Source organism: Leptonotus elevatus, chromosome 21 (assembly GCF_054856555.1).
Source record: "Leptonotus elevatus isolate MCC_2025b chromosome 21, RoL_Lele_1.0, whole genome shotgun sequence".
NCBI lineage: Eukaryota > Metazoa > Chordata > Actinopteri > Syngnathiformes > Syngnathidae > Leptonotus > Leptonotus elevatus.
In genome coordinates this window covers 15400000-15414118 of record NC_141259.1, presented here as the reverse complement: position 1 = coordinate 15414118, position 14119 = coordinate 15400000, and the positions used below count along the sequence as shown (strand labels likewise).

Sequence of the window (14119 nt, the reverse complement as noted above, 5' to 3'; positions counted from 1 at the left end):
GCCATCTTGCGGCAGCTATAGGCAATTACAGTGCAGTATAGTTGTAACGAGTGCAAAGTCGTAGTGTTTTAATACAAATACAAGGTTCCACGAGAACAAACTTAGAATGTTACAAGAAGAAAATAAAGTCACACGGTTTTGAAAAAGGTTACAATCCTATTTTCATGTTGAAAGTACTGATATGAGTTTTCAAATGCCGGAAGTAAACGTAACTAAATACTCAAGTACAAGTGTACTTGGTTACTTACATTCCACAAGTGCACACGCACAAAGCCCGAGGCCGCGATGCCATTTGAGTCACACCACTCAAGTTCTTTCAGAAAGACGAAGAAAAAAAAAAAGCTCTTAGCTTTGACGTCAGCAGTTTTCATCAGCTAATTTTAGCAACATGCTAACCTCTTGTTCTCCTCCACTGGCTGGCTTCATTCAATAACGGCTGCCTGAAGCATAAAAGAATCCAATAAATGAAGGTTGATGGACACAAAGTGATTCACTTGAGTGTGTCATTCATACTGAAATGTGCAGTGGGAGGAATTAATGACATAAACTAAGAGTTATGAGACCAGCTCACAACATTAGGTACACCTGATGCTTTTACAAAGGAAACACACTGGTGGCTTTTTAACCCCCTTATTTTTCATTTTTCTTTTTTATATGAGATTCATCAAAAAAGAGAGTTCAAGCTGTTGAAGATTACTGTGGTAGAAAGAAGACTCGCATGGAGAATTTTTTTTTTTTTATCATTACATGTGATTAAAACAGATTGTGCTTGCTCTATACAAAGTGCAGTTACTGTTTTCAGGAGTTTATCTGTAAACAAATCACATGAAGCAAATCACTAACACAATGCCAACAATGTCATTACATCAAAAACTAATCTTGTGTATTTGCATTTGTCATATCAACTTAATTCACTCAACACTACTCCTTTTTAAATTGCACATTTTGAATGCCCCCCCCCCCCAAACTTTTTATTTGGTTTTGTTTCTGTAGCCTTTTATTTTAAAAAACAAAACAAAAACGTAGGTCTCCACATTTATGCAGTTTACACATTTGCCCACTAGATGTCAATGTTTGTTTACATTTTATGACATTTTTCAGAAACGTGCTTTAAATATATTCATATATATTGAATAATTTATTCATGTAATTAATAGTAGCATCATTTCATTTTTATTCAACTTAGACATTTATTTTATTTGGTATATTAACAATGACATCAAAATAATGTTTATCATTTTTTTAAATTTAAGTCAAATGCATTTTTTATTTTTTATTATAGTCAATAATAATGAAAAAATATACTTGTTTTTGTAATTTATCTTCATTTTAAATGGAAAAAAAAAAGTTTTGTTGTGGGAGTGCAAACAGTTAAACGAGTCGCTGTGCGTGATGACGTCAAACGCTGCCTCCTCCTCCTCCTCGTCCCCCTCCTGCTTGTCACCTTGGACCGGACCGAACCGGACCAGACCAGCGTCCATTTGTCCAGACGAAGCCCGACAGCGGATCATCACCAGCCGAATTCCAGCTCCAGTCATGGGGAACTGCCAGGTTGTCGTGTTGCCTTCGAATCTTGAACATTTTGAAAGCAAAAATGCAAACTTTCTCATTCGCGCAGAGCAAAAACGTTCGTTTCGCTCCGTTTTGGCGTCGGATTTTCCGGATTTGTTTCTCTTCTGCTCATTTTGGTCCAATCATGACGACGTTCGTGGAGCTGCAGGCCACGCCCATGCGCAATTCATGGCAGGCCCGCTACTTGCTCGGCGGGGGGTCGTGATGCGTTCACGAACACGACACTTGTTACTTCTGGGACACTTTTTATGCTCCATTGAAGGTGCACAAGGAAATTGAATTACTCCCGATATCATGATAATAATAATAATAATAAGCAAATGCATGCGCACAGTGTCGCTTGATTAGATCTCATTCGCCAATCTAGTTAGCTAGTTAGCTCATCAGAACAACATTTATATTACTTGACAGAGGATAAAGAAAATATGACTAAGTACTGTTAAATTGTTAAACCTAACGGCTGCGCTGAAGGTGTGATGAGGTGAAAAAAACCAACACAACTCGATGGCTTTTGAGCTCAGAGCAAAACTTGCAGTCCATTTGAAGAACGAAGGTGAAAGTTCAGACTCGTTCCACTGAAATCAACGTCGTGTTCAACGCGATCAACGTTGGCTTGAATTCTTTTCAAGCGAAGGCGGTCCAAGTGGATCTTTTCGCAGGCAGGGCGCAGAACGTCGCGTCGGTCGGAGCTCACTCGTGTTTCTTTAGAACCTTGGGCCTGGAATTCTTTCCGCGTAGCTTTGTGGTCTCGCTCCCTCCATGGCTTGAATTGGATGAATTTCAGCTGCTGCAAAAGCAACACGCACGATCGTGACATGGAACACAATTCTGCGCGCGTCCTCATTTCTCATCAATCAATGATGTTGTTGTTGTATCGTAAACAATGTCCTCATTTCAACACCGGCTAGGAAGCCACTACACAAAATAAAAATGGCTCAATTGTCCTGGAATGTTTGTCCAACTATGGGGTGAGGTTTGTTGATGCGTGTCCGTCTCCTGGCAGCCCACCGTGGTGCCCGCCGAGGACTTTGACGTCATCGCTGACGTCAAGGCCATCCGAAAAGCCTGCAAGGGATTCGGTAAGCAAATGTGCATCGCCGGTTCGATGATGACGATGATGACGATGACGAGAGTCCATTTGCAGGCACCGACGAGCAGGCCATCATCGACGTCTTGGCCAACCGCAGCGCAGATCAGCGGCAGGAAATCAAGCAGGCGTACTACGACAAGTACGACGACGTGAGTGGCGAGCGCGCGTTTGTTTTGTTTTCCCTTCCCGATGCGAGTTGCTTCAGGTTTGTTTTTGTATTTCGGCGCAGGAGTTGGCGGACGTGCTGAAAAGCGAGCTGGCGGGGAACTTTGAGAAGGCCATCGTGGCCATGCTGGACCCGGCCGTCGTCTACGCCGTCAAGGAGCTGAGGCGGGCCATGAAGGGGGCGGGCACCGACGAGGACGTGCTGGTGGAGATCTTGTGCACCGCCACGAATTCCGTCAGTGGCGTCGCTGCGTACAAAACGCCACAAAAGGCACTTTTGTTGATGATTGACAATTGAGAATGTTTGACTTCTTTGCCAGGATGTCGCCTTGTTGAGGGAATGCTACTTTCAAGGTGAGGACATTTTGTCCTTCTGAAAACAATTTGACTCTTGAAATGACGCCACTTTGCTCGTGTCGGGACTTTCGTGTGCGTTGTCTTCTGAGCAAACGTCATCTTGTTATTTGTGGCGCCGAACGTTCAAGGAAGTCTCCCGAACGTACGCCGCGGTCGGTAATCGTTTCCCGTCTTTGCATGGCCTCGCCGCTTTCAGTCCACGAGCGCGACCTGGATGCCGACATCGAGGGCGACACGAGCGGCGACGTGAGGAACCTGCTCACGGCTCTCATGCAGGTGACAAAATGGATCAACGTTGATTTTGCCGGCTCGCCCCGCCCACTTGCGTTAGGATCCTCGAATATTCACGAGGCAGCCGGGAAGCCTGATGTGGTGCGAGCAAGATGCTCATGTGTCTTTTAGGGCCAACGAGACGAGAGCTACGAGGTGGACGAAGAGCTCGCCGAGCAGGACGCCGCCTCGCTCTTTGAGGTCGCCTCAATTGCGCCCAATGGAATTTTGTGCCGCCCGCGGACGCAATTCCGATTCCACTTGTGCTTCTGCCGCAGGCGGGCGAGGGTTGCTTCGGCACGGACGAGTCCGCCTTCACTTCCATTCTGGCCTCCAGAAACCACCTGCAGCTCCAAGCCACCTTCAAGATGTACGAGCAGGTGAGTTCGTACAAAGGTCAGCTATTAAGAATACTTCTTAATATGTATGTTGAGGAAGAATACTTCAGTATTCTTAATATGTATGTTGGTTGGCGACGATGTGTCCTGCTTGTATCCTTCCGCGAGTCCCGCCACCGTCGTTCGCTAAACCAATGAGGTTGCGCTCCAATCCGCTCAAATCCTTCTCACTTGATTGGTCAAAACAACCCTTCATTACACCAGAGCCCGCCCCCTTCTTTACAAGTACAAATCACGGCGCTCTACAAGTACAAATTAGTTTTGCTCCATTTGTAGCGCGTCAAATGGGGCAAAACTCACGTCACTGAAAAGCAGCAGAAAACCCACTTGTGACTCCTAGTGGCGACTTCTTTGACTACAAGTTGTCATTTCTACAGGTACAAATCACAACTTTTACAGATACAAATTTATAGTTTTTGTACAGGTACAAATTTTTTTTTTGTACAGATACAAATCATGACTTTTACAGGTACAAATTTGTTTTTACAGATACAAATTTGTTTTACACATACACATTTTTTTTTTTACAGGTACAAATTTATTTTACAGACACAATTTTTTTTTTTACAGGTACACATTTCTTTTACAGACACAAATATTTTTTTTACAGGCACACATTTTTTTTACAGATACAAATCACGACTTTTACAGATACAAATTTAGACTTTTTTCTACAGGTACACATTTTTTGCACAAGTTAGTTTTGCACCAAATTTACCTCCATAGTCAGCCCAAACGCGAATGGCTTTCCCTTCAAAACAAAATGGCAGACTTCCTCTTTTTGCGGGACAATTATTGGGTGGAACTGACGAGATTCTTTTTTGGAACTCGCGCGTTCATCTCGCGTCGGCTCGCTTGATGACCGCAACGTTGCTTTGTTCTTCTGTAGCTGTCCGGCACGGAAATCCTGGACGCCATCGAAAACGAAACTTCGGGCACGCTGAAGAGATGCTACGTGGCTCTGGGTGAGCGAAAGACGGCGAGCTCGCGTCGCGCTTCGCACGCAAGACGCAATTTCACGTGTTTCTTCTCTCCACCGACGTCCAGTCAGAGTCGCCAAGAACCCGCAGCTCTACTTTGCCAGACGTCTCAATGACGCCATGAAGGGGGCGGGGACTGACGAGGACACGCTCATACGCATCATCGTGTGTCGCTCTGAGGTAAGAATTAATAGGATTGAATTTTGTATCCATCAAGGTTGTGTTTATCAGTCAACCTCTTATGTGTAGTTTTGGAGATTATTATTATTTTTTTCCAACTTGAAGGTGTTTTTTGTCCTTTGGTAAGAATCCGCATTGTGATAATGTTGAAAGAGAAAAATTACGAGATAAAAAAAAAAAGTGTATTCATCCTATAAAACATGTCAACTAGCACAAATAATAACATCTATATTTAAAATTTTTTAAATATATAAAAATGAAATGAAGATACTTTAAAAGAATAAATAATCAGTTATTTCTAAATAAAAAAATACAATTAATCAAAGACCTTTTTTTTGTACGAGACTAAATGTTAAAATAAAACAATATCAATGAATATTATTCCAATAAGACTAAGAAAGATTTTGCATAAACAATTAAGCAGCCTCGAAGCTATAAAATCAATGAAATGAAATCCGGATGTGATGCAAGTGATTGAATCCTGTTAGCGAACGTCTCACGGTGTTGTTTTGCGGCGGCATCCAGTACGACCTGGAGACCATCAAGGACTTGTACCTGGAGAAGTACGACGTGTCCCTGAAGGACGCGCTGCGGGACGAGTGCAGCGGCGACTTCAAGCGCCTCCTGCTGGCCATCTGCCACTGAGGTCAAGCGTTTGCCCTCCGACCCGCTGTGACTTTCGGTTGCCTGATTGTCTTTTTAACCTTGACCTTGACCTTTAGTCGTTCGTTGTGCACAAAAGTTACTAACCAACGGACCTCTGCTCAGTTTTTAAACCGTTTTACAGCATTTGGGCAGGCCGGTAAAAACCGGCCCGGCTGCGTCAGAACGTCGGACGCGGCGGCACAAACAACGCAAAGCGAACGTCTCGTTCTTCAACCGCTGGTAAAAGTCACTTCTTTTGCTCTGCTGACTTTTCTGGTTCCGGTCAATCATTTTGCGCGCAACGCGGAGGCCCGTCTCCTTCATCCCTGCACAAATCGAATGCGGATCGGCGAATCCGGCAGGTCCAGAAAGTGAAAAAAAACCCTGAAAGAGTTTGGATTGAGCCACAGCCGCTTCTCGTCAACAGGTGGCGACGGCGAGCTCGTTGACCTGCCGGTTGAGTAGAAGCCTCTGTGGCTGACCTTTTGACTTTCTGGACCTCGCCTGCAACGCATCACCTCACGTGGCCACAACTACTGCGACATGCACTGAAAGAGCGACACGTTGCTCTCCATCACGGAACGCCGTCTTGCGTGCAAATGTGTGAACGTCCCGCTGGTTGTCACGTGCCGTGGTGGGCGTGCAACGTGGTGGACAAACGTCTCACTTTCTCGCCACTTTCTCTTCACTTTCAGCTGATTGCAGCAGTGGAGTTGAAAGGGACGATGAAAATGTAACATGTCGTCGTTATGTGAACCAGAGTAACAAATTGCAGATTTTTGCAACTGAAAAGGCGCAGAAATGGGAGACGACGTTCACATTTTGAGCAGTTCTGTAAGTGCTTCTAATTAAAGAGCATGAATGAAGATTTATGCAAAGTGACGTGAACAGAATGGGAGAAATGTCATTTGGTTTTGTTTGTTTCCTCTCAATGTATTAATTTACATAATGTTGTAATTTTGTCCAATAATCACACAACACCGAGCAAGACTTGACAGAACAATACACCTCATCTTACTTTCTAATTTTTTGTAATGTTGCACTACTAACAACTAGATTGTTAAATGAATCATGCTATTTGGAATACAGTACTGTATAGGAAGGGAACAGGCCATTTGGATTATTAGATGCGTTCAAGTACCACTCGTGTTCAACGGTTGATGTCAGCTTAAAGTCCAAATGTTTCTCTGTATTTGCCTTTATACTGCCAAGAAAATGGAGCAGAAAATAAAAGTTCCCTGTAATGAATTGAACTTGTTTTCCTTCTTGTCAAAATGTACCATTTTCCATCTTGTCGTTATGGCTCACGGCCTGTTTGGACGTCATTTTAAGTTTTGTATCCGCATGTTGATCTTTTCCGAAAATGGTTGGACGCGTGAAGTGACGTTTCACTGCCAAGGGGAGTTGCATTCTTGCCTCCAGCCTCCAGAGGGAGCCACAGGCAGCGTTTTAATAGGCCTTCACGTTCACGGTCGTCATCAGAAAAGCCAATGATGATCAAATTCAGCTTGTCTCCTTTGGATTAATGGCTTTTCTTTTTTAAAGTATTTAAGACAGACAGCAGGCGGCGGTAGATACAAGCGTGTGGCTTCCGGTCCTTACGTCCAAGATGGCGGATTTCCTTTGAATGACTTTTCATTGTTAGTTAGTTAGTTCATTTTTCGTTTTATTGCTCATTATTTTATCTGTTGGAGGCAATAATGTGATTTACAAACTCCACGTGAGCTCAAACGTGAGTAAAAACCACTTTGGTGAATATTTTCTTGCATTCAGTCTCATCATGTCCGAAGCCAATTAGCACCACATGTGTGGAATGGAAACATGTCGGAACATTCGTTCCACAGCCTCAATATTGATATCCATGTTCTCATACAGGTCATACTTTCTTTTAGTACTCTTTTACAGTACTTAAAAATATTATTTTTTTTATACGAGTAACATGTTCATATTTTGTCCATTTGTCATTTTATGCTAATCATTGCTCTAAATTGCAACATTTGGGAGTTATGTGGTTAGTAGTTTATCGACTAAAACAAAACTATTCATTTTACTCAAACGTATATAAATTGAAATGGCAAAATCTGAAAAACACATTTGACAGTGAGCGCTTATTTTGTAATGTTTGAACATTACACTAAAATGATTGTTTTGCACATGAGTTAAATAATGTATTTTTGTGAATACATTTTTAAATGAATAGATTCAATGCAAATGTACCAAACTCTAAACATTTTTGTTAGGCCATCGCAGCGACTCCCAGCCACAAAGCAAGCAGTTATTTGTACATTGTGTAGACACGAGCCCACCCGCCCAAATAAGCACCCCCACCCCTGTCTGCAATGTGAACCCATTCCGTCACGTCTCATCACCTCGCCATCATCAGCCATGATGGCGTTCGGGGGGGGGAGGGGGGGGGATTTTTTGATTCTGTCTTTTTTTATGGTCAAGAGGGGGTCTTGATGGCCAGAGGGGACAGGTGCATGCTGGTCCTCCCAGCAAGAGGGGAGGAGGGGGCTTGGATGTAATTGGAGGTGACGCTCTCGATGGTGAAAAGGTTCCACTTGAGCCTGCAAAGGAAGTGATGAGCCTCAATTGACTCTAACTGATCTCAGACCAGCTGGGACTCCATTTTGTGATTGCAGGTGCCCAGCAAATCCAAGCTCCTCCTCCTCCTCCTCCTCGTCCTCCTCCTCCTCCTCCTCCTCCTCCTGACCTTGACAAAAAGAGCATCTGCACATGCACCCCTCCCACATCGGTTGCGTGTTGAACTTGTTATCTCGGCGACGTGAGACCTTCGATATAAAAGATGAAAAGGCTTGGATTGGGGAAAAAGTCATTGAGAAAAAAAACATACTTCATACAAATAGGGTTTACCCTATAAGACCACTAATTCATTTGAATTGTTTTAATTCAACATTTATCATGCATTCAACATTTTCTCATATGTAGCGTCGGGAAAAAAAGAGCCAAACAAAGCAAAATGCAAGTATACAACAAACTGTACAATCGGATACATTTACATATTTACATAATTGTCAGGTTTTTAAAAGAGGCATTTATGAAAGATGATTCGTTCTTATTTTTAACAATCAAACAGTAATTTTTTTGTCGTATTTAATGCTATTATTATTTACAGCACAATGATGTGGTTTGGCATTCCTCCATTTTCCTGGATTATTATTATTATTTTTTTTTTGGTAACCTATTCACTGATATTTGCTCGAAAGCCAATGAAGTGTATTTTTGAAACGGCCAAATGCTCAACCGGGCCATATTATTGCTTCGAGCGAAGGCCCGCTCGCTTCTTGCTAACAAATAACGGCGCGTGAAGGATGCAAGTCGCCCCGGGCCCAAAGGTCGTCGAGGCGTAAAAAATAAATGACAGAATCCTCATACAACAGATTGATCTGGGTAAACGCAGGAGAGGAGCGGCGCCGATGCTAATCTGCCAGAGCGCAGTCGCTCGTTGTCGTCAAGCGGGCTGCAGGGGGCGCTTTCTGCTCTCCGGCTGGCTCGTACTGATAAGCACTTATCAGGGGGGGGGCGGGGGCCTGCTGGGTAATTTACGCACGCACGCACGCACACACATGCTGGCTTGAAATCAAAATGGGGAGGGTTGCAACGTATTCTGGTGTGTGTGTGGGGGGGGGGGGGTAGGGGGGTGCGTGTTGATAATGCAGGTGTGGAGGAGGCACGAGATGCAAGTGTTTACTGTAGCGAAGACGCACCTGCAGGGTCAAAGCTGGACCAATGTCGGCTTGTTTTCACCCCCCAGGTCATGTCAGTCTGACGGTGTGTGCGTGTGTGTGTGTGTGTGTGTGTGTGTGTTCACATTGCAGAAAGACTTCGCTCCCCAAATAAAAGACCCCCCCCCCCCCCTCTCCGATGTCACCTGCCTCCCACGTGCTGGAACATGGCTGACGTAGCAAGCGACAAAGACGACCCCGCCCTCGAAGGCTGTCGGCTCCTCATGTGGTGACGTAAGCATCCGCGTGTGTGCGCGTGTCACAATGCAAGGTGTGTGTGTGTGTGTGGGAGCAATCGAAGAATGAGGCAAAAAATCAACGGTGCAAAAATCACCTGCTTCGTAAGTGGAGTAGCACCACCTGCACAATTGAATACAAGCGCTGTTTTCCAACCACAGGACTTACAATCATGTATTCTTTATATATATATGAATACAAAATAAACTCTGTTTTTGTTTTGGCGCCATTTTGTAGTTCTGCATGAACTTGTCGGACATGACATCCATTTTGTAAGTACAGCAGAATGTCCACTTTCTGTCGGTGTGCCGGGCCTAAAATCACTCCGCTTTGAGTTGTTGGATTTATTTGGAGCACATTTCACGCACTGTGCAACAAAAGGATCGGCGAATCGAGCGAGCGAGCGTCTTTCGTCCGCCGTTGTCCTTTTTGCTCCTGCACATCCAACGAGGGGGATTTTGGCAGATTAGCAGAAAAGCACCACCTTTTCCTGCCAATGATTGGTGTTAATTAATTGCGGGGTCATGTGACCACAGGTCGTAATGTGGAAGCTATCCAGATGAGAATCCCCCCCTAGTGGTGAGTCCGAGGGATTTGTAGAAGGCGTTTCGGAATGGAATTATTACTTGCTGTTTACCCCGAGACTTGTCGTGAAGTACAGAATTTGAGTACTTTTCTTAAAAGACAAGCTCATGATGTTTACTGCTAAGATGTAGTTTGTGATTGCTTTTTTTCTTGTCTTCTGTCAAAGACTAAAATACTCGATGAAAAATGTGATGTGGGATGTTTGAGGAACTGGTGAAGGAAATTAGGAACGCTCTACTTGCTCTTCTGCCACGGGCGTCGTGCCTCAATTTCCTGGCCAAGCAAAGTGGCGGTGGCGGTGGCGGCGGCGGCGGTGGCGGTGGCGGTGGCGGTCCAGCTATTCATGCATTGTCGGTCCGGAAGTATAACATTGCAATTATGGTCCAATATAATATCCTTCAAATTGAAATGGATATTTGATGCAGGTCGTCTTAATAGACTTGAAAATTCTGCTACTGGTCTATTAATAACTGCTCCCTTAATCAAATATGTCATTTCATGTTTCTGTGGACTGGCGCTAAAAGAGTTTTTGTATTTTTGGAAATGGCGCTCGATGCTAAATGCTTAGCTGGTCGAGCTGACGATTGCCGGCTCGGCCGCAGGTCGCGCGGCGCTTCATGCGTGTGGTTGTCGTCGATATTCGCCAAATGGTCTTTTTTTTTCATCCTTCGCCGTTTTTATCATTCAAGAGGCTCGTGACGGGCTCCGTCACGCCGCTTCACGGCCGCTGCTCTCACACAATTGAACTTCATTCATGCACGGCGCGTAAATAACCTTCCTCCTTCCCTCCTTCATCATCAGTCGCCTCGCAGGCATCCACATTGCAAAAATCAGCGCCCCCCGCCCCCCCCCCCCCCCGTTCAGTATTTATCGAGTGCGAACACGTGCGCTCTTTTTATCCGTTTTTGCAGGCTGTTGTTGAGCGCAGGGTTCGAGATGCTTGCCGGTTTGCTGCAAACGTGCTGGCCAGTATTGATTGGAGCGTTCACAAAAAGAGCAAGAGACGATCCATACTTTTGTCAATCACTCAATCAAGCATCACCATGAGTGGCTTACTGATGCATTGCTTTTTTTTTGTTGTTGCTTTTTTTCTCGCAGGCTTGTGTGTTCAGGGAGACTTTTTTTTTTTTGGTTGCTTTTTAAAAAAAAAAAACATTTTTACTTTTGCACTTGACCCAGCTGTGCAATGCGAGCACGCAGGCGTGAAGGCAAACAGAATATGACATTTAGAACAACATTCCATGATATTGCTGCATCTGTAAACAAGAAAATCAAAAAGCCCGCGACAGAAATGAGTTCTATAACATAAGAATAGTAATCAATGTAAAAAAAATAAATAAAAATGTAGCGTCAGTCATGGAGGATGATGCGTGTGAGAGGCAGAGCCGTATGTAGGTTACCTGTCGGGGAAATTAAGCGTGTTAGCGGCTTATGCGACACGTCACATTTTTTTAGCCCATCCAATTTTTCAGATCTGCCTTGAGGAGATTTTCATTGCAAGACGAATTTTGCTTACAGATTTTTTCCACGCACGTTTTACGATATTAGTAGCAGCAGAGACAAACTTAACAGCAGCCAGTGAACAGTTGAGTAGTTTGTTCGAAAGCGAACAAACAAACTACCGGTATTTATAAAAAAAAAAGGAAGAATGGCAAAAGGACGTAGTTACGCTTAGCAATGTTTTAGAGTGGAAATAAAACATAACAAGATACATTGTGAATAAATAGAAACTTCATACCGTTCCAAAGGTCATCCTGTAGGTGGCGCTGCACTGTCCTAATCCTGCAGGGAGTTGTGGGAGCAGATGCGGAGTTTATTTCAGGCACGGTCAAAGTGACTGGCTGAATGATGGAAGCTCAAATTAGCGTGACGTGGCGGTTCCAGCGGGGGGGGGGGGGGGTCAATTACCATAATGAGGCGGGAAAGTGTCAGCTTTCGCAAAGCAAACGGGAAATGGAAATAGCACCTGAATGATTTATCAAAGTGTTACAAAAGTGCACCAATGGGAAGACTTTCTGCAAACAAATGGCTGACGTTGACTTGTGTTGTTGTGTATCGTGACAGGGCGCGAGCGAGCGCGCCGGGGTCCCGTGTGCGCTTGGACCCGCGCCCGGCCCAATCACACGCCTCTTAGGGCCGTCGTGGGAGTCATCTGCCAGGCGATGGAGCAGGAAATGAGCTCGCTGCCCGGAGGATGTGCCTGACCGGACCCCCGTCTCGCGTGTGGAGGCCCCTCGCCGGGCACGCAGGTGAGACTTGACAAAGATGGATATTAACGCTTTTATAGAACAATAGAGAACATTCTGGTTCATCATATAAATAGCCCTTTAAAACGACGGATCCTACCACCTAGTATTAAAAAAAAAAAAAGTAAATTAAATATTGTATGTTTAAACGCCAAATTGTGTCATTTTGTGTCTAATGCTAGTCAGCTAGCTTAATGCTAACATGTAATGCGAAACAACAAAGATGAGCTGACAGAAATAAGCAATGACGCTACGCTAATTGAAAATAATGAATTCTCCTTCAAACAACCACTTTAAAACCCACGCGCAGCGACACGTGGGACCTTCTCGGGCCTCTTCTTCGTGCTCTGAATTGTGTTGCCGATCTTCTACGAGACCTCGGTGCTGCCAGGCATGTTGTGGCAGAACTTGGTACTACACCGAGGGTGTAAATCTAAATTGGGTCTTGCCTGATTGCTTCAAAATCTGCCAGTGATTATTATTATTTTTTTTAGTAGTTATGAGGAGGAACGTGTGAATGACCGGAGCGTACCGGATGAGGTCACGGCTTGTTTCGCCGCCACCGCTGCCCACAAACATGGCTGTCTGTGAACTGGTCTAACTTTTTAAAATGAAGTCCGATGACGAAAACACGGCAGTGTGGAACGTCCCGCATGATATGAAAGAAAAGCATCCGCAAACAGTAAGTATGTTTAAAAAAAATTTTTTTTTACTCTGGTTGCTTTTTTTCTCTGCATCTTCTTGTCCTTTTTTTGGTAACATTTCATTTGCCTGTAAATGCAAACGTGTGTTTCCTTAAGTGCATTGCGTGTTTGCGTGCGTGTGCAAATCACTGCCGCTTTGTGTCTCGTGTGTTTCTTTCCTCTCCTCGCCACAGCTCTGACCGCCAGTCCTGAAAGGTCAGTATATACATTTCATTTAGATTTTTGAATATCATTTTTCATGACAATTCCCCTAGCCACTTTATTAGGTACACCTGCACTTTCTCACGACATCCACTGCAACAGCTGCGCCGGTTGCGATTGACACGTTCAACAATGATTGCCATTTGCATAATCGTTGGTGAGCTGAGACATGAAAAGTGACAATGACGTATATGCCACGGTCGAGTTTTAAAATAAGACGCATAAGCGTCAGAATTGTATGGAGATGATGTAAAACTGTTTCTTGCAATAGTGCAATAATAATCCATGTTTTTTGGGTGTTTATAATCATAATTAATACATTGTTTACTTGAGCATGTATGCAAAATTGATGCTTTTAGGCTTTGTAAACAATTAATCATTCAAGGACATATATGAATACATAACAAATAGAAATTAATAGATATGTTTTAATTAACACATTTTATGGGGGGGGGGGGGAATGTTCATAGGCCTTCCTAATGTAAATGCTTGTTGGGCCATATTTGGAAACCTGTGCAGTCTAACGCCGCTATTGTTCGATGTTGCTCTTGTAACGGATTCACTGCCAGCCCGTTCAAAATGGATCTTTTAAAAAATAAAAACATACAAAACATTCGAGAGAGTAAGAATTTGTAAAGGTCATCGGAGCATCCCGGCGCTCCGTGGATTCTGTGGCGGTGACCCGCCCTGCTCGTTATGTGTGCGCTTTGTACGCAGGCTGCGTGCGCGCCACACAACAAACA

At 44.2% G+C, this 14119-nt stretch overlaps 1 protein-coding gene and 1 long non-coding RNA gene across 3 annotated transcripts; both read left to right on the top strand.

Moving 5' to 3' along the window:
• Nucleotides 1-1396: 1396 nt before the first annotated feature.
• anxa13 (annexin A13) lies at nt 1397-6905 on the top strand. 2 transcript variants are annotated; one of them, XM_086066266.1, is made up of 11 exons: nt 1397-1551; nt 2576-2651; nt 2717-2811; nt 2895-3062; nt 3148-3181; nt 3381-3460; nt 3587-3655; nt 3733-3834; nt 4742-4817; nt 4900-5012; nt 5538-6905. In XM_086066266.1, the coding sequence occupies exons 1-11, from the start codon at nt 1537-1539 to the stop codon at nt 5655-5657; spliced, it is 948 nt and encodes a 315-aa protein (XP_085922392.1). In that variant the 5' UTR covers nt 1397-1536; the 3' UTR covers nt 5658-6905. The 2 variants fall into 2 exon arrangements, with proteins under 2 accessions (XP_085922392.1, XP_085922391.1); XM_086066265.1 differs by having other exon boundaries at nt 2892-3062.
• A 254-nt stretch (nt 6906-7159) lies between these two features.
• Nucleotides 7160-12937, top strand: LOC147156120 (uncharacterized). The gene is made up of 4 exons (XR_015092000.1): nt 7160-7389; nt 9497-9637; nt 12290-12474; nt 12782-12937. It is a non-coding gene; the product is annotated as an uncharacterized LOC147156120 (long non-coding RNA).
• The last annotated feature ends 1182 nt before the right edge of the window (nt 12938-14119 follow it).

What these genes read in the sequence shown, in the direction of transcription:
- anxa13 (XM_086066265.1), top strand. An exon ending in AAAAGCCTGCAAGGGATTCG is followed by an intron (nt 2,652 to 2,716) that starts GTAAGCAAATGT and finishes GTCCATTTGCAG; the next exon opens with GCACCGACGAGCAGGCCATC. An exon ending in TGTGCACCGCCACGAATTCC is followed by an intron (nt 3,063 to 3,147) that starts GTCAGTGGCGTC and finishes CTTCTTTGCCAG; the next exon opens with GATGTCGCCTTGTTGAGGGA.